The sequence below is a fragment of the Scyliorhinus canicula genome, chromosome 14 (assembly GCF_902713615.1).
Source record: "Scyliorhinus canicula chromosome 14, sScyCan1.1, whole genome shotgun sequence".
Lineage (NCBI taxonomy): Eukaryota > Metazoa > Chordata > Chondrichthyes > Carcharhiniformes > Scyliorhinidae > Scyliorhinus > Scyliorhinus canicula.
In genome coordinates this window covers 101,242,424-101,267,341 of record NC_052159.1, presented here as the reverse complement: position 1 = coordinate 101,267,341, position 24,918 = coordinate 101,242,424, and the positions used below count along the sequence as shown (strand labels likewise).

The window sequence follows — 24,918 nt, the reverse complement described above, 5'->3', positions numbered from 1 at the left end:
GGCACATTTCTTGTTGCCCTGGCAATGGGTAGGAATAAAACACCTGAAGTGTATTGTTCCATTTCTGGGACTGTGTGTTCTGGGCCATTGGCATGGACGCAGAATGCTCCAGAAGCTGATGCCAGGAAAGGGAGTAGGAATATGCACGGCCAATCAATCTTACCACTGCTTGTTGTTGAAAAGTGAGAGTTTTTTTTCCTCCCTCCCTCTTCCTTACCAAGATCCGACAAAAGGGTGTTCAGCCACCATGAGGCGATGTAAATTCTTATGATGCGGAAACAGGTTGTTCAATTGATCTGGTCTATCTTGGGCCTCCTCCTAACCGATTTACATATCCTTCTATTTCTTGCTCCTTTACGCACTTAATCAGTATCCCCTTTACAAGCATCTGTGCAATGATTTCAACTTCAACTTGCAGTAGTGCATTCCATGTTTGTAACTCTCTGTGGGCTAAGAAGTTACTCCTAAATTCCCTACTAGATGTAGTAATGATTATCTTATACGTATGACCTTTAGGTTCAGACACCCCCACAAGTGGAAAAATGTTCTCTATCAATTTCTTTCAATTATGTTAAAGGGCTCTATCATGTTATCCTCAGCCTTCTCGAAGAGAAAAGATTCCTCGCCTGTTTAACCTTTCCTGAAAAGTATATCTTCTCAGTCTGGACATCATCATCGAATCACTACAGCACAGGAGGCCATTCAGCCCATCGGGTCTGCACCGGCCCTCTAAAGGAGCACACTACCTATGTCCAATTCCCCACCTTATCCCCGTAACCCCATCTAGGTGCAATTTAGCACGGCCAATCCACCTAACTCGCACATCTTTGGACTGTGGGAAGAAGCCAGAGCATCCGGAAGAAACCCATGCAGACACGGGGAGAAAGTGCAAACTCCACACAGTCACTCAAGGTCAGAATCAAACCTGGGTCCCTGGCACTGTGAGGCCGCGGTGCTAACCACTGTGCCATCTTTTGATTATTTTTGTTTTTGCACACATTCTTCAATGTCTCTACTCCTTTTCATAATATGGTGACCACTGCGGTTTGTGATCTAATCAAGGTTCTAATACAATGTCTCTGTTTTCCTTTAGAAACCATGGGCTGGATTCTCCCAAAATGAGATTATGTCCCCACGCTGGTGTAAAAATTGTGGAGTTTTAGTCCCGAAATTGCTCTAAAAAAGTTGAACTAATTCAATGCCCTGCAGGGGACTAGCAGGGACCCGGAGTAAATCTCGCAGCTTTTGCTGCAGATACGGGCCCCTGCACTTCCGGTTCGTAGTCCGCTCATGCGCACAGCAGCAGCCTCCACCGGCTACCCCGAGCTCCATGACGGACTCGGACTGCGGAGCCACACAGGGAAAGGAGACCCCCCCCCCCTCCCCACCGGCCGCACGCCCGAGCCTAAAACCGCGCAGATCTAATCCCCGGCCACCTATAAGGCCCTCTCCTGGCCTCCGATTGCCCCGCTCCCACCCCCGATCTGGGTAGCTGCGGACTGAGTCCGCAGCCGCATGCCAGCATCCCAACCGGCAATAGGTGGTTAGTTCCACGCCAACGGAAACTCGGCCAGTCAGGAGCGGAGGAACGCTGGGCTGGCCTCTGCCAATGGGTCCCCAGCTGCACGGCGTACTCGGGGCCCGGAGAATCACTGGACCCGATTACGGAGTGAAAGTGGATTCTCCGCCCCCGGGCCAGCCGCGATTTCGGCGAAGGGCTGCAGAGAATCCAGCCCCATATAACCACAGAAACATAGACCACAGAAGTAGGTTATTTATACATTCTGTATGGGCTGGCTTTTCGGGTGGTCAGTTCCACACACATGCGTTTTGTCTCGAGCACCACATGTTTCTCATCCTCAAGTATTGGTCAAACTCACTTTGAAAATTATTCATGGTATCAGCTGCCACCACATTTCAAGGCTTAAAAATCCAGATTTCAACAATTTCGGAGTGCAAACATTTCTCCTCATCCCCTCTCTAGATCTTTTGTCAATGATTTTAGACCTAGCACTTCAGGGTATATCTCACTTGCTGAAAAAATAGTGTTTCTCTATCTACTCTTTCAAAATTTATCAACTTGAAAACCTCTATTGGGTCACCTCTAAATGTTCTCTGTTCCAAGGGGAACAGTCCTAACTTTTCCAATCTTGCCTCAGATTGGAGGATGACAAATGTAACTCCACTATTTAAAAAGGGAGAGAGAAAAGGGAGAATTACAGACCAGTTAGCCTGACATCAGTAGTGCAGAAGATGCTCGAGTATATTATAAAAGACACAACTGTAACAGTTTCAAGTTTGCTGATGACACAGAACTGGGTGGAACTCTTTGTTGTGAGGAGGAAGCAAGGAAGCTTCAAGGTGATTCAGACAAGTTAAGCGAGTGGCAAATACATGGCAGATGTAGTATAATGTAGCTCATTGTGAAGTTAGCCATTTTGGGTGTGAAAAACAGAAAGGAAGAGTATTATTTAAATTGCAATATATTGGGAAGTGTGAATGTACAAAGGGATCTGGGTATCCTTGTACACCAGTCAATGAAAGTGGAGGGAAGGTGCAGCAAGTAATTAGGAAGGCAAATGGTATGTTGGCCTTTATTGCAAGAGAATTTGAGTTCAGAAATTGGGATGTCGTACTGCAGATGTATGGAGCCTTGGTGAGACCACACCTGGCGTATTGAATGCAGTTTTGATCTCCCTACCCAAGAAAGGATATACTTGCCATAGCGAGGGTGCGCAGAGGAGGTTCACTAGGCTGATACCAGGGATGGCAGTACTGTCCTGTGAGGAGGTTAGTTCAACTGGGCCTGTATTCACTGGTATTTAGAAGCATGTGAGGATATCTGTTTGAAACATATAAAATTCTAACAGGGGTTAAAAAAGAGTAGACAAGGGTGATGCAGTAGATATAATGTATTTGGTTTTTCAAAGCCCTTTGATTAATGCACTGAAGAAGGCTGGACAGACGAGACACAAGGAAAATATTTTCTCTGGTTGGGGAATCTAAAACCAGGGGGCACAGTCTCAGGACACAGGGTAGCCCATCAGGACTGAGATGAGTAAACATTTCTTCACACAAAGGGTCGTGAACGAGTGGAATTCTCCGAATGATATCATGAATCTCGTGACCAACAGGTCCTGGGGTACATCTTTAACCCAGAGCTTCTGGCTGAGAGGCAGGCATGCTACCTACTGAGCCACAATACCTCCTGTTTTTAGTGATCTGTAAAACTGTATTTCTAACTTCCTTTGCTCCTCTACTTCATTCAGACTCTTATTATCCAAGCGTGTAGCATCCTCTTTCTATCAAAATGCATCAATTCATACTTATCTATATTGGAATCAATTTGATAATGACACACCCATCATGCAAGTTGATTAATGCCTTTTGCATTTTTGCACACTCTTCCTCAGTATTAATTGGAATCCCAGTTTGGTGTTGTTTGCAAATTTTGAAATTTTACTTCCGATCCTAGTGTCTAAATCATTAATGCAAATTGTGAATAACAATGGTCCCTGCATAGATCCCTGTAAAACACTATTTCCCACCTTTTGCCAGTCCAAGAGGTGACCCTCAATTTATTTTCTATTTGTTGACAGCTTGATATTCATTCTGTTACTTGTCCCCTGATGTCTATTCTGAGTTTAGTCACAGATTTACTCTTAGTGCTTTAAGGCCTTTGAAAATCCAAATACATTATATCTACTACAACACCCTTATCTACTGTTTTTTAAACTTCATCAAAGTAATTAATATTCCTGGGAAATGGGAAGTCCCTGGGGGAAAGAATCAGTAAAGTCAGCCATGAAACATTAAATCATTAAATTAAATGTTACGTGGGTATAATAATGATTTTGTACTGTGCAATGATTGTTCCTGAAGGACATCAAAGTGCTCTTACAAGCTGTACAGTCTGCCAGTGTAAGCGGCATTATTTAATACACCTGATTTGTCCCAGTACCCGAGTATACAAGCAGCATTTAATAGAACATGATTACTGATCCCAATATATTGCTTACACAAAAATCCACTAAAGTACTTCAGATATTTACTTCAATATTAGTGTGATTAGAGTTTTGTTAAAAAAATAAACAAACCTGTTTTCCTCTTTCTTTACCAAGGAAGGCAGAATAAAAATGTCCTCTGTGTCTCCTCTTCTCACCTGAGAAAGGCTGGGCATGACCTCATCACTGTTGATAGGAAAAACACTTTGCTAAAATATTTATTTTCCAATATTTGTCTGGGTTCTAACGAAAGCAGGAAAGTTAATTCACATACAAATTTCTTCAGTCTCTCCTTTTTTGCTCACATTAGTGAATTAAATAAAATGCATTTTGACAGAGTATTTAGGGTCAAAAGGCTTCAAATATTAGAGTTTATCAGCACAAAACTTGAAATTCCATTTCCAACTCCCTTTCCACAGTATAGAAATGTCAATGTGACAGTTAACCCCCCCTTCCTTCGCACACACACACGAGCATGGGCACCCCCTGCCGTGTGCGCGCACGCACTTGGTCACCATCTCCCGCGCGGGTGCACTCGAGCCCAACCTCCCTCGCACACACGGCCCGCCCAACCTCCCTCGCACACACGGCCCGCCCTATCTCCCTCGCACACACTCGGCCTGCTCCATCTCCCCCCCCACACATTCGGCCCGTCCCCATCTCCCTCGCACACACGGCCCGCCCCATCCCCCTCGCACACACGGCCCGCCCCATCCCCCTCGCACACACTCGGCCCGCCCCATCTCTCTCGCACACTCGGCCCGCCCCATTTCCCTCGCACACACTCGGCCCGCCCCATCTCCCTCGCACACACTCGGCCTGCCCCATCTCTCTCGCACACTCGGCCTGCCCCATTTCCCTCGCACACACTCGGCCCGCCCCATCTCTCTCGCACACACTCGGCCCGCCCCATCTCTCTCGCACACACTCGGCCCGCCCCATCTCTCTCGCACACACTCGGCCCCCATCTTCGTCGCACACACTCGGCCCACCCCATCTCTCTCGCACACACTCGGCCCCCATCTCCGTCGCACACACTCGGCCCACCCCATCTCTCTCGCACACACTCGGCCCCCATCTCCGTCGCACACACTCGGCCCGTCCCCATCTCCCTGGCACACTGATGGTATCCCTGCACCCTCAGTTCTTTCTCTAGCTACAAGGGTAGTGACGGTTTCCCAAGTTGCTTTAATTGCTCTTCCTTTTGAAAAAAAACTGTCCGAACCTATTCCCTCTGTCTCGTCCACTACTTTCCCCATTTCATTGCCAACCATCTTTTTGTCTCTCACACCTCGTTTCCTTCTCCCATCTATCTCTTCCCACCACCCCATGGTCCACGTATCCACCTCCTCTAACTGTTCATAAACTGAATAATGTATGTAGTTTTCAATTCCTGTGTGCAACATCAACAGAGTAAAATTACTTTAGCAAAACATTCAAAGTTTTCTGAAACTTTGGATTTTGTTGAAATCAACAAAATCTTAAGCGTTAAGTACTTCACTAACCTTCTACCACCAAAAACATTTTTCAAGGCATGCTGCTTCAGGATAGTTCTCAACAGCTTATCTGTAGTTTTCTTTGTAGCTTTTTCTGCCAGTTCCTTTCTCTGCCACCTGTTAGCCTAAGACAGATGATAACATCAAATTAGCCAGAAACAAGTGCAACATTACAGCATATACAAAGCAATGGCAAAGGAAACTGAGTGTGAGATTAGCTTAATCTGTGATGGAACAGTTAAGCCTGTTGTTAACAGCAAACGTGGGAGAGAAACAGCCTGTGATTTGAGGAGCAGCGAGTGGCGGGAAAGTGAGCGATGGCACATTAGCCTGAGCACTGGAGGGTGTGCACCCCTGTAATAATGAAGTGCACAGCACCACATAATCTTTGCGCGGTCCTGCAGATGTGCAGTTTAGGGGGAGTATAGATTTGAACCTAAAATGATGCCCATATACAGTAACACCATTGTTCTCTGGTGTGATCTGGGAATGGGTGGTGCATATGAATCAAAAATATTAGTTAACGGGATGTTACATTACTTCAGACAAAAGACAAGGAAGGCGCTGCTTTGTCTTTTAGAGGTTGAGGGAAGAGGGGAAGCAGCTGGGAGTTAAAGCTCACAGCACAGCAGGGCATCACAGTGAAACCACCGCAACTGAAGACCAAACTGACACCGCAACTGACATCACAAAACTTCAAATGGGCTCTTAAAGGCTAAGCCCAACTTTTGCAGATTTGCAATCTTTTGCTGTTACCGGCATTTTTTTAAAAATGACGGTCGGAAATTCCAGTTGGTAAATCTTACTGGAGTCCTTGAAAAATAATTGCTACACCTCTTGGGTGCGGGATTTTTATAAATCTGCATCAAAAGGATAATTTTGTTGCGTCATTTGTTGTTAATTTTCTTGAACTTGGATGAAGGTAATATAAAAAATAGATTTTAGATGAATATAAACAGAAGGGATTTTCTGCCTAATCACACAAGCATGGAGATGAAAATGTATATTATTGGACAGTACCTACCAACGTTTGTTTCTTGAGCAGAGGCGTCTTGCCATCAAAGACAATTACTGGCCTTATTCGATAAAACAAAAGTTTACAAAGTCGATGAAGCAAAATCAGAAGGTGAGCATTTGGTACAGCATTACCATGGCGATCCCGTGCTCCCTTCACTGCCTGGTTTAACCAAATGCTGATATCTTTTAAAAGTGGCTAAGAAAATATTTTTATGTACTGTTTGTAGAAGTTATTATTTAGCTTCAGCGAGGAAACATTAATGCAGATCTCAAAATAATTCAGAGGCTGAATTTTTGTCTGGGTGTGGAGATGCATTTTGGTGCACAAGTGGTCACACTTTGTTTCTTCTTGGAGAAAATCTGATTTTCGTCTGCGGTCCCGACTCCGCACCATTTTCCTATGACTGTTTTGTGGGTTGGGAATGCCTGGCATGCAAGTCCCAAAGCCGCACCAGCTGAGGTTGGGTTCCCCATTTTAAAATGGGACAAAATTCAGATTTCAACCATTGATGGCCTGTTACGGTGCTGCATGTCCTATGTTTGCACTTTGCTTTTTTTTCCAGAAATGCATCCAGCAATCAAGTTTTTGGCCACTTTTGATAGTTTTCTGTAAAGCTCTTTTGCACTTCAATTTTTATGAAAGCCATTATTACTAAAAAAAATGCAGATATTTGTGTCAAAGCTTTCAATCTTGCACTCCTCAGAACATTCGCAAGTGTGTGACGCAAGTGAACTGAATTTATACTGTATGAGAAGTGCTAATTGGTTGGCAAGTGGATTCCGATTGAAAGTCCTTGCCATGGAGATAATGAATGTCAAATGTGGAAGGAGAGCCAAGTAGAGGTGGCCAAAAGCTTGATTACTGGGATCCATTTAAAAAAAGGAAATTGCAAGCATCAGATTGATTTAGGTTATGGTGGGGTGAAGCGTGTGGCAAATTCAACAGAACAAAGTGGAGTTGGGAAAGAAGGAGGAGGAGGAAGAGAAATTGTACAATTCTTGACCTGCATTGCAGGACAGTAAGTAATTAGAATAGGGAAAGAGATCTGCAAGAAATTCCGAGGAAACAAGACAATAATAGTGAATGATTTTAACTATCTGCATGGTAGACTGAAATGAAGGCAATGCGTATGGCCAAAGTGGAAAGCACTTTTTTTTTAATGTCCTCGATTAAGATTTTTCTAACCCACCAAAGGGAAAAGAATGCTGAATATATTGTTGATGAATTAAGTAGAATAAAAACTGTGAGAACAGACCAATTACAAAATAATTACCATAGCAAAATTAAAGAAAAGGGTAATGCAGAGATAAAAACAGGATTTCAGACAGGAAAAAATGCAAAGATCAAGTATGTAAAAGGAATCGAGCCTACAAGAATTTGGAAGAAAATACACTAAACTGGTCAACAGATCAGAAGTGGGAAATCTTCAATGATATGCATAAAGTACTAAATGATTATACTATGAAGAGGCAAAAAGGATAGGTGTGTGTATAAATAAACTTTATTTAGAACAGAAAGAGTGAAGAGCTTGGACCAATACGCACTGGAGTTTAGAAGAATGAGTGATGATCTTATTGAACCATACAAGATCCTGAGAAGTCTTGATAGAGTGGATTCTGGAAGGCTGTTTTCTCATATGGGGGAGACGATAACTAGGGGACACAGTTTAAAAATAAGACGGAGATGAGGATTTTTTTTTTCTCCAAGGATAGTCTGTTGAATTCTCTTCCCATCAGTGGAGGCTGGGTCATTGAATTTATTCAAAGCTGAGTTAAATCAATTTTGATAGACGAAGGGGTTAAGGTGGAGTTGAGATCACAATCAGATCAGCTATAATCTTATAAATGGTAGAGCGGACTAACAGGCCCAACATCCTACTCCAGCTCCCAAGACCGATGTTTCATTGCAGCCTGAATCTGTAGTCAAGCCCGGACTAAAACAAAGCATCACAATTGTTTTCACTTTGTTTTCCTACTTGGGTTATGCACAATTCAAGAGCTAAATATTATGTTGAACATTTAAGAGCCTTAGACATTGAGGCTCATCTCAATCCATTTGTCATGTACCACTTTCCTCACTGCCGATACCAGCCTTTCATAACCACTGGGATTCACAACACACAACCTAACGTTAGAGTGAAGATAAGAATCACTTTGCACCAAAGCAGAAGTTGTAACACCAAAGTCTCTGTCGATAGAATTTTTGTTGGCTCTGAACAGAAGTGTGAACACCAGTCATTCTAACAGCCAAGAGTAGTTATGCAAAGGATACCAACAGCAAGTATTTTTCCTTCAAGTGTTTCTGGATTAATAGGTTGTCCTGTACACTCCAACAGTTTCCATAGTCCCTTAACTCCCATAATGCTGTTCACAATCACTCATAATCTGCAAGAAAAAAAAAATTGCTTTTATCTAGCACTTTACATGAACGGCAGACATCTCACAGCACTTTACAACTAATTAAGTACTTTTTGAAATGTAGTCACCACTGTGATGAGGAAATATGTAGCCAACCAATTTGGACACAGAAAATTCCCACAAACAGATGCGATGTGGGCTAAATATTTACCTGGGCAATGAGGACAACTCCCTCACTGTTTTTAAAAAGTGTCATGGAATTGGTTATATCCACCTGAGCAGACAAATGGGCCTTCAGTTCAATGTCTCATACGAAAGGTGGCACCTCCGCCCATGTGCGATGTCAGTTTAATATCAATTATGGAGAAGTTATTGGAATCTATCAGTAACAGAATGATTGATCAAATTATTATGTCTAATTGCTTAAAGAAAGTTAGTATGGAAATATGAAGGGAATGACATGCCTGAAATGTTTTGTTTTGAGGAGGTCACAAGAACAATGGGTGGAAGAGTTTAGTCTGGATTTCCAAAAGGTATTTGAGAACGTTCCACACTGAAGATTAGCAAAAATGACACAGAATTATGGGTTGGCGTGAATTAGGAGGTAGGAGACAAAGTAGGATTAAAAGGTAAATAATTCTCTGATCCAGACAGGATGTGGCAAGTTGCGTTATCCACGGATCTGTATTATTCACAATTTACAAATCATTTTGATAGAATTTACAGTGCAGAAAGAGGCCATTTGACCCATTATTTCTGCACCGGCCCCTGAAAGAGCACCCTATCTAAGCCTACACATCCACCCATAACCCAGCAACCCCACCTAACCTTTGGACACTAGGGGGCAATTTAGTATGGCCGATCCACACATCTGTGGACTGTGGGAGGAAACTGGAGCACCCTAAGGAAACCCACGCAGACATGGGGAGAACATGCAGACTGCACAGACAGTGACCCAAGCTGGGAATCGAACTCGAGTCCCTGGCACTGCGAATGGATGAAGGGTCAGAGTTGTGATAGAGCAGGAGGAAGTTGCATTGCAGTTGTATAAGCTATGAAGTACTATCTTTTGTTCGATAACATCTTTGTGGTCGAATCTCTCCTGCCCTTTACCCTATCCCACATCTTCCATTTTGTTCACCCATATTTTCACTCGAAATATTAACTGTCTCTTTTCCACAGATGCTGCCAGACTGGTTTTTTAAAAAATTATTAATGGGATGTGGGGCCATTGGTATTTAAGAGTCTGGGGTCACATGTAGGCAGATTTCCTTCCCTAAAGAACATTCTAGGTATGTAAAGAGAAAAAGATTAATAAAAACTAATGTCGGCCCCTTACAGTCAGAATTCATAATGGGGAACAAAGAAATGGCTGAAAAATTGGTACATTGCTTCTGTCTTCACAAAGGAAGACATAAATAATGTACTGGAGGCTCTGAGAAGCACAGGTTTGAGTAAGGAGAATGAAGGAAATTAGTATTAGTAAAGAAATGGTTTGGGGGAAATTAATGGGATTGAAGGCGGACAAATCTCCAGGGCCTTAAAATCTTCATCCCAGAGTACTTAAGGAAGTGACTCCGGAAATACTAGATCCATTGGTGGTCATTTTCCAAAATTCAAATGTTTCCTACAGATTGAAGGGCAGCGAATGTAACCCCCGCTATTCAAAAAGGGAGATAGAGAGAAAACAGGCAATTGTAAACCAGTGAGCCTAATGTCGGTAGTAGGGAAGTTGCTGGAGATCATTATCAAGGATTTCATAGCGCAACCATTGGAAAGCAGTGGTGTAATCAGACAAAGGCAGCAAGGATTTACAAAAGGAAAATCATACATGACAATTCTACTATAATTCTTTGAAAATGTAAATCGTAGAGTTGACCAGGGATAACGGTGGATGTGGTTTATTTAGACTTTCAGAAGGCTTTCGACAAGGACTCAAATAGCAGATTTATATGTAAAGTTAAAGCGCATGGGATTGCGGGCAAACAGGAAGCAAAAGGTTGGAATAAATGGGATACCGCACCTGGGCTAGGACCCAAACTGTTCACATTATATTAATGATTTGGACGAGGGAACTAAATATATGATCTCCAATTTTGCAGATGATACAAAGTTGGGTGGGAGGTGAGCTGTGAGGAGAGATGCTTCAGCAGCATTTGGACAGACTGAGTGAGTGGGCATATGCAATATAGCGTGGATAAATGAGAGTTTATCTGTTACGGTAGCAAAAATAGGAAGGCAGATTATTATTTAAATGGGTGTAAATTGAGAGAGGTGGATACTCAGCGAGACCTTGGTATCCTCATGCATCAGTTGCTGAAAGCACGCAGGTACAACAGGCAGTAAAGAAGGCAAATGGTATGTTGCCCTTCATAGCAAGAGGATTTGAGAAAAGGATTAGTGATGTTTTACTGCATTTGGATAAGGCATTGGTGAGGCCACACCTGGACTATTGTGTGCAGTTATGGTGTCCTGATCTGAGGTAGCTTGCTTTGGAGAGAGTGCAGCAAAGGTTTACCAGACTGATTCCTGGGATGGCGGTGCCATCATTTGAGGAGCGAGTAAATCGGTAACGATTATATTCATTGTAGTTTAGAGGGGATATCAGAAACTTTTAAAATTCCAACAGGATTTGAGAGGGTAGATTCAGAAAGAATGTTCCCGATGGTGGGGATGTCCAGAACTAGCAATCATAGTTTGCTGATCAGGGGTAAACCTTTTAGGGCTGAGGGGAGGAGAAATTTCTTCACCTGGAGAGTAGTGAATCTCTGGAATTTGCTACCACAGAAAGTAGTTGAGCCAAAAACATTGTGTAATTTCAAGAAGGTATTAGATATAGCTTTGGGGGCTAAAGGAATCAAGGGGGAAGGTGGGATCAGGGTATTGAACTTGATGATCAACCATGATCATATTGAATGGCAGAGCAGACTCAAAGGGCCAAATGTCCTCTCCTGATTCTATTTTCTATGTTTCCAGTGAGGTAAACTTTTAATTCCAGATTTTATTCAATTCAAATTTCACCATCTGCCAGATTCAAATCTGGGTGCCCAGAACATTACCCTGTGTCTCTGGATTACTAGCCCAGTGACAGTAATAGTAGGCCACTGCCTCCCTTTGGCCTGTTGAATATTTCCAGCACTTACTGTGTTCATTTCACATTTACAGCACCCGCAGACCTTTGATTTTTTAATTATACACGAAGGTTTGTTTATTAAATCGCACAGCATCCCAGTATTTACATCTAATCTCCGCCCTCGGTATTTCCAGACCTCATCCATCCGAATTACCTGCAGTGCTCACGAATGTAGGCGGAGTTCGCTGTATCGGCGCCAGCAGCGGGGAACGCTTCCGACGGGAAGTGGAACCGAATGACAGTCACTCTTGGATGAAGTCACAATGGGGGGAAGATATTAGTGGGGCCCGTTTCCAAATCTATGGCAGGACTCCGGAAGGAGCCGACGGATCACATTATTCGGTGCACCGATGACATTTATATTGAACAGCTCCATGCCAACTTCCTGTTGAATCTTGGCGAGAAGTAACGCGCGCGCTGAGAGATGGCTGACGGCAAGAAGATGACAATTCTTGATGGCGCCTTGGCAACAGAGCTCGAGGCGGCGGGCATGGACTTGAAGGTGATGGCGGCGGCTGGGAATGGGATCGGGATCGCGCGTCCCTTTACGTAACCTCAACTCCGTCTCCCACTGGATTATGTAAATTTGACCCCGCCTCCTGGGAGAATATGTAAATTAGACCCCGCCCATATGCGACTATGTAAATTAGGCTCCGCCCCTAACGTAACGTAGCCCAGACTTGCCCCCACCTGATTCTGGGTTCTCAGCTCCACCCCTTTCTCTGCTTGGACAGGAGCACTTACAAGAAAATGTATTGACCAGGAAACGAAGAGGTAGCAATGTGCATAAAAGCAAATTACTGCAGATGCTGGAATCTGAAACGAAAGGGAAAATTCTGGAAAATCTCAGCAAGTCTGGCAGCATCTGTGGGGAGAGAAAAGAGCTAACGTTTCGAGTCCGATGACTCTGTCAACCCTTTGAGCTAACGTTTCGAGTCAACCCTTTGACAAAGAGTCATCAGACTCGAAACGTTAGCTCTTTTCTCTCCCCACAGATGCTGCCAGACTTGCTGAGATTTTCCAGCATTTTCGCCCCGCAGATAGCAATGTGCAGTTCGACTGTCTAAAACGTGCGGGTATCTATAATGCCTTCTATCGCTTTTACTGAAAATGTTTAACAAAGTTCTCTCTATCCACTGGACATTATGGAAAGACAATGTCGCCAATGTACAACATTTATATAAACAGTTTATTAAATTGGCAGCAGAAGCTGCAGTTTGTCTCTATTGCCTCCCCTAAATAATTGTGGCCAAATTTAACTTGCCATCAATGGCTATCGGGCTCTTCTAGATAGATACATTCATTCGAAGGTGAATTTCATTGTTTTCATGTGAGCTGACGTGAATTTAGATCAAATTGCACTTTAATTATGAATGTTTTCATCTGTATAGGAAGATGCATTGTGGAGTGCCAGAATATTGCAAACTAATCCACAGGCAATCAAAAATGTGCACGCAAGGTAATTAGATTCAGGTATTTTTGTTTAGCTGTTCAGAATAATTTGCTCTGATGTTCAATGTTTAAAAAATAGAGCTCAATTTAGTTGACAAATAGACCTATTAGTATTGTTATGATTGGACTTCAGAAGGATCTGTCACTCGTAGTAGGTTCCTGCATTCTGCCCCTTTTATATTTTACAGAGATATTTGTTATAAGTACTTGAGGTGCTTGTCTAGGTACTTCATGTGCTCTTAAACTTCATCTCCCATTTGTACCATTAATGTTAGATAATTAGCACCACTTATTCAAATTATTTTCTTCCATGCACACATTGTGACAAGCTTTAACCAGAAGCAATACAGTGCCACATTTGTGCAGTGAGTGATGCAGGTAGGTACCTGTGGTTGCACAAGAAGCATCTTTGTTGAATTGACTATTTAAAGAGAAATTTGCCTTTTTTGAATTATCTTTTACCAGTTAAATACTGCTTAATTTTAATTTTGTATGCTTGTTCTGATTTGTGTTTAAAGTAAAAGGAATAGAAAGTGGAATCTTGTTGGAAATATATTTATTTGGGGTAATCCAGTAAATCTGGTTATTTTGGTTGATGGTTTCCCCATGTAGATTGTAACAACACACATACTTAAGGACTGGTAGGATGAAATGTTTCTGTCTTATGTCTGAAATCTATACAGACCCTTTTAATCCAGGTTTCAGTAGGCTTACACCCACTGTAAAAAAAAAAAGTCCCAAGTTCAACCCTAGTATAAATTGGCAATCTGATTCCGCGAGGTTACACATAAATAGTGTACAAGATGTCTCATGTGAGGAGAGGCAGTGATGTTCAGAGGTTGCACTTGTCACAAATTTTGGGATGAGTAGAGAGGGACACTTACTCTGTGTCAAACTCACTTTACTTCTAGTGTATAAAGTGCCATTTTGTTTTAATGGAAATATTGTAGCTACTTGGGTTGGCCACTTCCCGACTTTAAAATGGAGATTCGCTAAGAATGCAGGGAGAAATGGCCAAGGACAGGAAAACAAGCGGGTACAAGACTTCCTGTGTATTAAGACTTGCAGAACCCAGACAGAACCGAAACCAAAAGCTGTCTACATATTAATGAGCAATCCCCAGGAACAATTAGATACATTGAAGTAATCAAGACCAAACCAGACTCCTCGGCGCCAGCAGGAGCCAAGACAAAGGAAGGTCAACGGACACTTAGGAACCGCCCAGCGATCAGGGAACAGCTCCAGTATTGGAGAAATCAATTCAAATGATCAGAACTTAGTCCAGTCAATTGGAACCAGGTACAGGGTCCGCCCACAAGGGCACAAAACCCCTGGGGACTATAAAATAGAGTCCCCAAGTTCAGTTCGTTCTTCTTGGCAGCTCTCAAAGAACTCTTGACCGTGACCCTCAACTCGGAGAGACTTGCCTAGCAGCTGCACCAACCAAGTAAGTGTCCAGTCAACGCACGCTACGGGATAGGCGCTCCTAACCCTTAGTCCATACCAGCTGGAAGCCTGCAGACTCAGGATCGAACGAGAGGCCAATTGTTCCCCTGACCTAGTGGGTCCCTTTTCCAAAGCTAAGTATTGGCCTGTTAGTGTTAGAAATAGCCTAGTGAATAGTATTTTATGCATGAGTAGTGATTGATTGTGTATATAATAAATGTGTATTGATTTGAACCTTACTAACTGGTGTATTGAGTTATTGATCAGCACTTGAACTTGAACCTCGTGGTGGTATCAAAGATACCAGGCGACTAGAGCAAAGGTTATAAAACAGAGCAATTAAGTGTAAAGCACACTTAGCAAAATGAGCAACAACATATACAGGTCGAAAAGCAGATTTGTCCTAAGATTAATGAAACTGAGCTGAAGTGCTAGATAATGGGCAAATGGGCTGGAGTCCTGAACAGAGTGCAGCTCAGAAAGAATTGCATGAATTGATAAATGTGATTCAACTGTGGATTGGATCTTTTGTCTTCCTGTATCCAAGTTTATGGCTTTAAAAGAGACTAGAGATCAATGCCAAAAATGCTTTTAGTATCTTTCTAGCGTCAGGATTCATTGAGATAGAAATTAATATTTAAACAATAAAGAATGAGGACTGGTGGAAGCTGATCCTAATCTGACAGATATGATGTTCTATCTCTGAGGAAAAGAATAAAGACTTGTCAGAATGCTGACCTTGGCATCTTGAAGCAGGATGTTGTCTAGAGGAGGGGGAGCATAAGATGGTAGTTGTAGGGCAATCAATAATTAAGGGGATTGACAGCATCTTTTAGAAACAGGATCAAGAGTGCCACATGGTATACCAGAGCAAGGAACATCTTGAACTGACTTGAAAGAAGATTGGAGAGGGAGAGTCCAGTTGTTGTGGCCACTGTTGGGACCAACAACATAGAAAAGAACATGCAAGAGGTCCTGCTCAGTGTACGAGGGACTAATTAATGAACAGTACCCCATGCATTATAATTCTTCACTTATTATTCAAGTCATGTGGGGAGAAACAAAGTAGGAAGTTGAACTGTGACTAAAGAAGTGTTGTGGGGAAAGATGCACAGGCAATTGGCACCAGTACTAGGGAAGGAACACAGAACATAGAAAAATACAGCACAGAACAGGCCCTTCAGCCCACGATGTTGTGCCGAACATTTTTCCTAGATTAAGAAAAAATTAATCTACACTCCATCATTCTACCGTAATCCATGTACCTATCCCATAGCCGCTTTAAGGTCCCTAATGTTTCCGACTCAACTACTTCCACAGGCAGTGCATTCCATGCCCCCACTACCCTCTGGGTAAAGAACCTACCTCTGACCCCCCCACCCCGCCCTTATATCTTCCACCATTCACCTTAAATTTATGTCTCCTTGTAATGGTTTGTTCCACCCGGGGAAAAAGTCTGACTGTCTACTCTATTTATTCCCATGATTATCTTATAAACCTCTATCAAGTCACCCCTCATCCTTCTCCGTTCTAATGAGAAAAGGCCGAGTACCCTCAACCTTTTCTCATAAGACCTACTCTCCATTCCAGGCAACATCCTGGTAAATCTCTTTTGCACCTTTTCCAAAGCTTCCACATCCTTCCTAAAATGAGGTGACCAGAACTGCACACAGTACTCCAAATGTGGCCTGACCAAGGTTTTGTACAGGGGATAGTGATCATAATTCAGTATTACCGTGAGAGAAGGAACTAATCCTGCGCCCAGCTCCATCTGGACCAGGCAGGGATCAGGATCCAAGCAGGAAGGATAAATAGGCATGGTGCAAGCAATGTCCCCTTTAATGTTTTTTTAAATTGTGTGCAGCCTATTGATTTCAACGTGTGATACCTTTGTATTTTAACATATGGTACAATCTTAAATGGGGTTTTGTCAGTTCAAACTGCACTTCTATTGAGCTTAGAGATTGTTATGATTTGAAAATTAAGCAAGCTAAGAGAAGTAGGTTATTGCTTAGCAACCGGGGCGTCTTTCGAGTAGGAAGGCTGTTTGAGGGTAGTTTTAGCTAAATTCATAGTGGCTGGGGCTAGGAATTGAAAGAGAGAATACAGTTATCAGCTCTGTTAGAAGAAAAGCCGTGCCATGGAGTAATAGCTAAAAGTGCAGAAATCTAAAGACCAGTTGGTTAAGGTAGCTAGATGAATGATGAGAAGTTTCCAAGAAGTTTGAAGTTAAATGAACAAAGAACTGGAACTAGAACAGAGCCCTGTTCAGCGAAGATAAACAGAGCTGAGAAGAAGTTAGCTGGTGAGAAGCCAGAACAATACCTGAAGTGATTATAAGGTTTGTGAGATTTTGCAACAGCCTATGGAATGTGAGTTGAAATAATTGTAGAAATTGGTGGCTGGATCTTGGAGTTTGTGTAAAAGCATCTGCGACAAAGGAATCCTGAAAGGAGAGATGAAAATCCTAAAGCTGGATTCCTTATCAAAACAGTGGAGTGGAAGCTTTGTTTCACAGGATAGTTGTAGAACCTGGAATGGATTCTTGATGAAAATAGTTGATGGAACGCATTGTTTGAAAGAAGATTTTAAAGTGTGACTTTGAGAGTGGAGTTGGAAAAAACTGATGTCATAATCATCTGGGGGGAATTTGAGAAATCCATGGAGGATTGTTTGAGTGGCACCTGTCATTGGTTTCAGAGTAGAGGGAGTCTGGTTTAGCTCGATTGGTCAGACAGCTGGTTTGTGATGCAGAGCAAGGCCAATAGCGTGGCTTCAATTCTACTGGCTGAGGTTATTCATGATGGTCTACCTTCTCAAACTTGCACCTCGCCTGAAGTGTGGTGATCCTCAGGTAAAATCACCACCAGTCAGCTCCCCCCCCCCCCCCCCCTCCCCCTCCCCTCAAAGGGGAATGCAGTTTATGGTCATCTGGGACTATGGTGACTTTATTTTATCTTTGAAAGCTTCAGGGGGAGTAAAGTAGTATTGTAATATAATTCAACTTTTCATGTTTAATGAATGGTTTTTCTTCTTGTTAATTAATTAGCAGTCCTCTTTCCCCCATGGATCTTTTGAGCCAGGGTTCCAATCTGGAATCTTCCTGTCCAGTAGCAACACCAACTGGGACTGTAAGAGGAGGGAGTAAAAATGTTTGTGGATGGGTGCCAATTAAGCAGGCCGCTCCTTCCTGGACGGTGTCTAGCTTCTCTAGTTTTGTTGGAACTGCGCTCATCCAGTCAAGTGGAGAGATCCCATCACACTCCTGACTTGGACCTTTTAAATGGTGTACAGGCTTTAGGGAGTCAGGAGGTGAGTTACTGACCACAAGATTCATAGCCTCTGATTTGCTCTTGTAGTTACAGTATTTATATGGTATATCCAGTTTAGTTTCTGGTCAGTAGTAACCAGGATGTTAATGGTGGGGGATTCAGCGATGGGACTGCCATTGAATGTCATGGGTGTGGTGATATGCATCACTGTTGATACACAAGGGGTTAATGTAAGTACACATAGACTAGCTAGACACTAGAGAGAGCACCAGAGACATGACACACAGACATTCAACCAATAGGTCAGTAAGATAGGACACGACCAATGGGCATTCACGATACACACAAGAGGTGACACTACCACAGGGGCGCATTACACCAACCCATATATAAAGGACACAGCACACATGATCCTCCTCTTTCCAGTGGAGACACTCAGTGAGTACACAGGGTTGATTCAACATCAAACCCACCACCTAGATTGTAGCAGACTGGTTCGTCAGTCAGAGTGGCTATAGAAGGATTAACAGTAGTGGTGAATCCGAGTAGGAGAATTGTAAATAGTTTAATAAACGTGTTGAAGTTATCTCCACGTCTGAACCTTCCTTTGTCAGAGTGAACATCAAGGAAGCAGCTTATGCTATGCCAAGAGCATAACAAGACAATGGGAAAGTGTTTAGATTCTCTCTTGTTAGAGATGGTAATTCCCCGGCACTTGTGTGGCTTGTATGTTACCTGCCAGTTGTGATCCCAAGCCTCGTTATTGTCCAGGTCTTGCTGCATTTGGACATGGACTGCTTCAATATTTTGGGAGTTGTAAATGGTGCTGAACATTGTGCAAACATCAGCGAACATCCCTGCTTCTAATGGAAGAAAGGTCTTTGATGAAGCAGCTGAAGATGGTTGGGCCTGGGACACTATCCTGAGGAACTCCTGCAGCGATTTCCCGGGACTGAGATGACTAACTTCCAACAACTATAACCATCTTTCTTTGTGCCAAGTATGACTCCAATGAGTGGAGGGTTTTCCTCCTGATTCCCGTTGATGCCATTCTGGTCAAATTGTGTCTTGATGTTAAGGGTAGCTCTTGCCTTACTTCTGGAGTTGAGCTTTTTTGTTCATGTTTAAACCTGTAATAAGGTCAGGAACTGAGTGAACCTGACGGAATCCAAACTGAATATCAGTCAGCACGGTATTCCTGCCAATATTACTGAAATTATGTCCACATTGATAAAGAGCATATCAGCCCTGGAACCCATTTTATGTGGGTAAGTAGATTACTCAGCGGGTGTACTGGGTGTAAACCCTGTGATTTTTGAGGCGGTGTCAAACATATTTTTGCTAATTGACCATTGTGCTAGAAAACCTGCTGGCATGACCTAGACCATTCAAAAATATTCATCAGTACTCTAAAAGGGAAGAGATCCTGCATTGCTTAATTTTGTTCTTTCCCCAAATGAATATCATTATTTTATAACTTTTTCTAACAAGTCATGGCACAGGAGGAGGCCATTCAGCACATTGAGTCCATATCAGCTTTCTGTAGAGAAATCCAGGCAGTCCCATTTCTCATGCGAGTTTATTTCCCTCAAGTGCCGTCCCAGAATTGTTTCTTGAAATAATTATCTCCACTTCCACCACACCCAATAGGCATTGAGTTCAGGTCATTACTACTTAACTACAATAAACTTTATTATTGTCACAAGTAGGCTTAGGTTAACACTGCAGTGAAGTTACTGTGAAAAGCCCCTAGTCGCTACACTCCGGCACCTGTTCGGGTACACAAAGGGAGAATTCAGAATGTCCAATTCACCTAACAAGGATGTCTTTTGGGACTTTGTGGGAGGAAACGGGAGCACCTGAAGAAAACTCACGCTGATATGGGGAGAACATGCAGACTCTGCACAGACAGTGACCCAAGTGGGAATCGAACCTGGGTCCCTGGCGCTGTGAAGAAACAATGATAACCATTGTGCTACCATCACTTGCTGCATAAAAGTTTTTTTTCTCACATCCAATCTGCATCTTTTGCCAAAGTCTTAAATCCATATCCCCAACCCATTGTTCAATTAACTAATTCTTTTTCTACCTTATCTAAACCTGGTTATAATCTTGTATGCCATTCCCTTCACCCTTCTTGGTTCCAAGGAGAACAATCAAGTTCATGCAACCTAATCTTGTAGCTAAAATCCTTCATCATTGGAACCCATTCTGGTAAGTCTCCTCTGGGCCATCTCAAAGATATTCCTAAAATGTGGTGGCCAGAACTGGATGCAATATTTTAGTTGAGGCCTTACCAGAGTTTTATAAAGGTGACACCCAAGATCCCATAAGCTTTGCTAATTACTATATCAGTATGTCCTGCCACTCTCATCTATATGCGTAAACCCTAAGATCCCTCTGTCCCTACACACTTTAGAACTGTGCTTTTAAGTGTCATCATCTCTTCTGGCAAATGCATCATCTCACACTTCTCTGTGCTAAATTCCATCAGCCACGTATCTGTCCATTCTACTAGGCTATCTATGTCAAGTCAAAACTATTTGGCATTATTCTTGCTGTTTAGCATACCTCTAAATTTGGTACTATTGGCAATTTTTGAAATGCCTTCCTATATTCCAATGTCCAAGTCATTTACATATATTGTAAAACAAAATACATGTCATTCTCCAGTCTGAAAAACAATCATTCATCACTTTTTGCTGTTTTCTGACCTGGTACCAATTTCTTCCTGCCAGCTGAAGAATTCGGAATTTGGATTTCCTCCATTTTGAATTGTTCCTCCATTTCGTGTCAGTCAAATCAGAACAGATTGTTAATTCAGCTGAACTATCTCTTGGACAATACATGCAAACCAGACATTACCGAGGCTGGCCCCCTTATCTGCTTTGCTCGTTCCCGGGAATTATTCATCGCTTTCTTCCAGAAACTTCATTAACTTGTGCCTGAGCAACATTTGCCCTGTTGGTCAGGAAATATAACTTGGGTGGGTATAAAGTTGGTGTGGGGGGCGTTGGGCGGGGGGGGAAGGGCGGCGCTATGGACAGCGAGACTCCACTTGGAATAACAGAGTTTGGAAGGTTTGCAGGAGACTTGTATCTCAATGGCTGTGCTGAATTAGGCCAAAATTAAAACCAAAATACTATATAAAATAACCACTGATTTAGGGCCTGAGACCAGGCTGACGAAGGATCAATCAGTATCACCGGAGTGTCAATTCTCCAAATGAGGGGACTGATTCAGCATGAGGAACAATTAGTGAAACTTTGTGGCACTGGGGAACTGAAGCAGGACCATAGACGCCTAAGGAATGGGCTATATTTAAAGTTATTACTTTCAACTCTGTATGAGACCTTGTAACAGTACATGGCTAATTTCACAATGATACATACAAGTTTTATAGTTTACAAGTATTATTCAACTCTATGTATTAACTGATGACTTCATAAAGTCGAGTGTAGAATGCCAATGTAATCAATACCATACATTTATATCATGCATTCGCTCTGTATAATCTCTATAAACTTGTGTGTATGGCTACACACTTAAATTTAAAAATTGTTTTGTAAAACTTTAAGCATAATTGATATTGTAATATTTCTAGACTAAGCATTTTGAAACATTCTGTGAATTAAGAGTTGTGATCATGTAATCCTTTATACTAAAAGTAAAATGATCCAGTGCAGCTTCTATGCAGCAAGAGGTTAGTTGGGGCCTCGTGACCAGATAGCTGATAAGGGAAACTAGGTCTTTGTTCCTATAGGAAGTCAAACTGTTGCTATCAAGTCATTATGGGGGAAACAGAATTGGTAGTCATAAATTCCGCAACCACCCCCTCCCCAGGGCGAAGGAGTCTCTGGCTAGCAGAGGTCTAAAAGCATGACCACTTATCAATTCTAACGGTCACCAGAGACTCCTCGAATATTTAGGATAATAAAGTAGCCATGTAAATCTTTGGAGGGTTTTGAATAAACATAATTTATTAGGAAAAGGCCAGGATACAGACTAGTGTGGAGAGTAAAGGGTGGTAAAGACTTATGTTCTCGTGTCTGTAAGGCAAGATAAGTTTGGCTGACTCCTTAAGGGAAGGATGAGTCAGACTTTGTTTCCCGGCCGCATTCATGTGGATCCTCATTAAAAGCCAATGAAAGAGCCTACCACATTTAATCCTGGTCTACGTTTCTGAATTTAACAAAGCTGATACTGACCCTTTAACTCCATGTGCCTCAGTTTTGTTGACCAGTCTTTTATGTGATTTGTGAAATGTTTTCTTTAAATCTATTTGGATATTCCCTTCATCAATCTTTTCCATTACTTCATCAAAAAATTGAGTTAGATCAGTCAAGCATGATTTGCGTTTTCCAAATCCATGCTAGTTCTCAATTAACCCAAACATTTCCAAATGCCTACTGATTCTAAAACCTTACCCGGTATTGATGTGACCAGTCTGGTACCAGAATGTCTTTACTCTTTCAAAGTATATTGTTTCACTTTCAGTTACCTTTGTAGTGGTGCTGATGTAATTACCACAGCCACATACCAGGCAACGGTGGTAGGATTTGTGAAGCATCTTTGTCTGCAATCAGAGGAGGCGGTTCTGCTTATTAAGTCAGGAGTGCAACTTGCTAAAGAGGCTGTTGATGAGTTTCTCTCAGAATCTAAGAGTTCAGGTAGGTTTTGCAGCTACTGTTTTTTTGCATTTCAGACTTACTTTTCAATCTAACACTCAACCCAGGCTGAAATCTTGCAAATATTCTTTTTCAAACAAATTCAAAAATATAAATCTATTTTGGTCTGTGAAAAATGCTGCTTTCAAGTATTACTTTCTGGGGCTGCAATTGTTTCCCCTACTGTTCTATTGTCAATTTTAGTGTGAAATTTCAGCCGGTAACAATTTATTTAGTGGAGCTTATACAGGTAGAGTACCTCAAATTCTTTTTTTGTAAATTTTTGTGTATCCAATTCATTTTTTCCAATTAAGGGGCAATTTTAGTGTGGCCAATCCACCTACCCTGCACATCTTTGGGTTGTGGGGGCGAAACCCACACAGACACGAAGAGAATATGCAAACTCCACACGGACAGTGACCCAGAGCCAGGATTGAACCTGGGACTCGGTGTCGTGAGGCAGCAATGCTAACCACTGTGCCACTGTGATCGAGTACCTCAAATCTGGCAACCTGCGTTGAATTTTGAAACTTGCCGGTTTTCGGGCGTGAAAAGAAAATCTGAATGCCTTGATTTAAATTGGAACACCTTAACTCAATGAGTAGGGGACACAGAAAAACCAACTGATATGACCATGTTGCTGCCGCCTACATTTATTAACTTCCTGCACATTGGATTTAATTACATTTTCTTTTTTAAAAATAAATTTAGAGTACCCAATTAATTTTTTCCAATTAAGGGGCAATTTAGCATGGCCAATCCACCTAGCCTGCACATTTTTGGTTTGTGGGGGCGAAACCCACGCAAGCACGGGGAGAATGTGCAAACTCCACACGGACAGTGACCCAGAGTCGGGATTGAACCTGGGACCTCGGCGCCGTGAGGCTGCAGGGCTAACCCACTGCGCCACTGTGCTGCCCGGATTTAATAACATTTTCAAGCCACCCCCACTTAAATAAAAAAAGATCAATCAAACTGAAATGATTTAAAACATTAAAAAAAATTTAGAGTACCCAATTATTTTTTCCAATTAAGGAGCAATTTAGCTTGGCCAATCCACCTAACCTGCACACCTTTGGGTTATGGGGGTGAAACTCACGCAGACACTGGGAGAATGTGCAAACTCCGCACAGACAGTGACCCAGGCCAGAATCAAACCCGTGTTCTCAGCATCGATGATTTTAAAAAATAACCTATTCTTGTCATTGGAAAACTATTTGTTTATCATTCAGGCTAGATTGTACCGTACTCTTTAGTAACCCTTTGAACTGTATTGGGCCAGCTGCAAGAATTTAAAAGGCTTTTGGGGATCAAGTGCCGTTTTTAAATTTAAGCCTGAGGACTTCTATTTGGGTGGTCTTAATGGCATCAAAACTCAATACAGGTACCCTATGCTGTGGCAAGAGTGACCTGTCCTGATGCGTGTAATTTAGTGGAATCATATCTTCAATATTGTTTCCCAATTTTTTATTTCCTACATTTTTTTTTTCCAATTTTCTCTCCTCTCTTGGAATCATAGACTCATGCAGAAATATAGTGCCAGGGATGTTTGCATCCTTTTCAGTACTTGGCTCAAGTGATTTGTAAAGAGCATCACAAGCAAGCTTGATCTTGTTCTAGCTCAACACCCGATTGCATCATAAATGATGAGTAATGGGAATGCAGCCTGTTTCTCCAGGATGCTTGAGCGTGGCACCTGAGCCATCATACTGGCTGTGAGCAACCTACATCTCAACAGGGGATCAAACCTGAGAACTTGCTGATCAATGTAGCTAAACTGCTCATTTAATAAATTTTCTGGCCTTTGAAGTAGCTGCTTTCCACAATGTAATGTAACTTTTCATGTTTATTTTGGGTATTCCTATGAGCTTATCAATAACCTGATTAACATAGTTTGCAATTTTAAGACAGGGAAAAACCCCTCGTTGCAGGTTCCATTGGGCCGTATGGAGCTTCTCTGCATGATGGTTCCGAATATTCAGGAAACTATGTTGAACAGATGACTAAAGAGGTATGGTTCAAATTGTATATGATGACATACGAGTGACTTTTGAGGTAGCAATTTTGTCTTAC

General features: G+C 42.3%; 2 protein-coding genes across 4 annotated transcripts in view; one reads left to right on the top strand and one right to left on the bottom strand.

Moving 5' to 3' along the window:
- Positions 1-24,918, bottom strand: part of ercc5 (excision repair cross-complementation group 5) — a 178,571-nt gene that overhangs the window by 44,277 nt on the left and 109,376 nt on the right. Inside the window, exons 11-14 of the mRNA XM_038817949.1 lie at positions 8,790-8,895; positions 6,525-6,700; positions 5,510-5,625; positions 4,098-4,190 (exon numbers count right to left, since the gene is read on the bottom strand). Coding sequence (XP_038673877.1) covers positions 4,098-4,190; positions 5,510-5,625; positions 6,525-6,700; positions 8,790-8,895 — 491 coding nt within the window. The remainder of the gene's footprint in view (positions 1-4,097; positions 4,191-5,509; positions 5,626-6,524; positions 6,701-8,789; positions 8,896-24,918) is intronic.
- The window catches only part of zgc:172121 (uncharacterized protein LOC337599 homolog), a 39,838-nt gene continuing 27,252 nt past the window's right edge, over positions 12,333-24,918 (top strand). For 2 of the 3 annotated variants that reach the window (XR_005463124.1, XM_038817756.1), the window contains exons 1-4: positions 12,333-12,510; positions 13,400-13,467; positions 22,676-22,848; positions 24,753-24,856. Coding sequence is in view for 2 of the 3 variants with exons in the window: in XM_038817756.1 (XP_038673684.1) it covers positions 12,433-12,510; positions 13,400-13,467; positions 22,676-22,848; positions 24,753-24,856 (423 nt within the window). In the remaining variant the exon portion in view is untranslated. Of the gene's footprint in view, positions 12,511-13,399; positions 13,468-22,656; positions 22,849-24,752; positions 24,857-24,918 lie in introns of all 3 variants that reach the window. The other variant, XM_038817757.1, reaches the window with a different exon arrangement.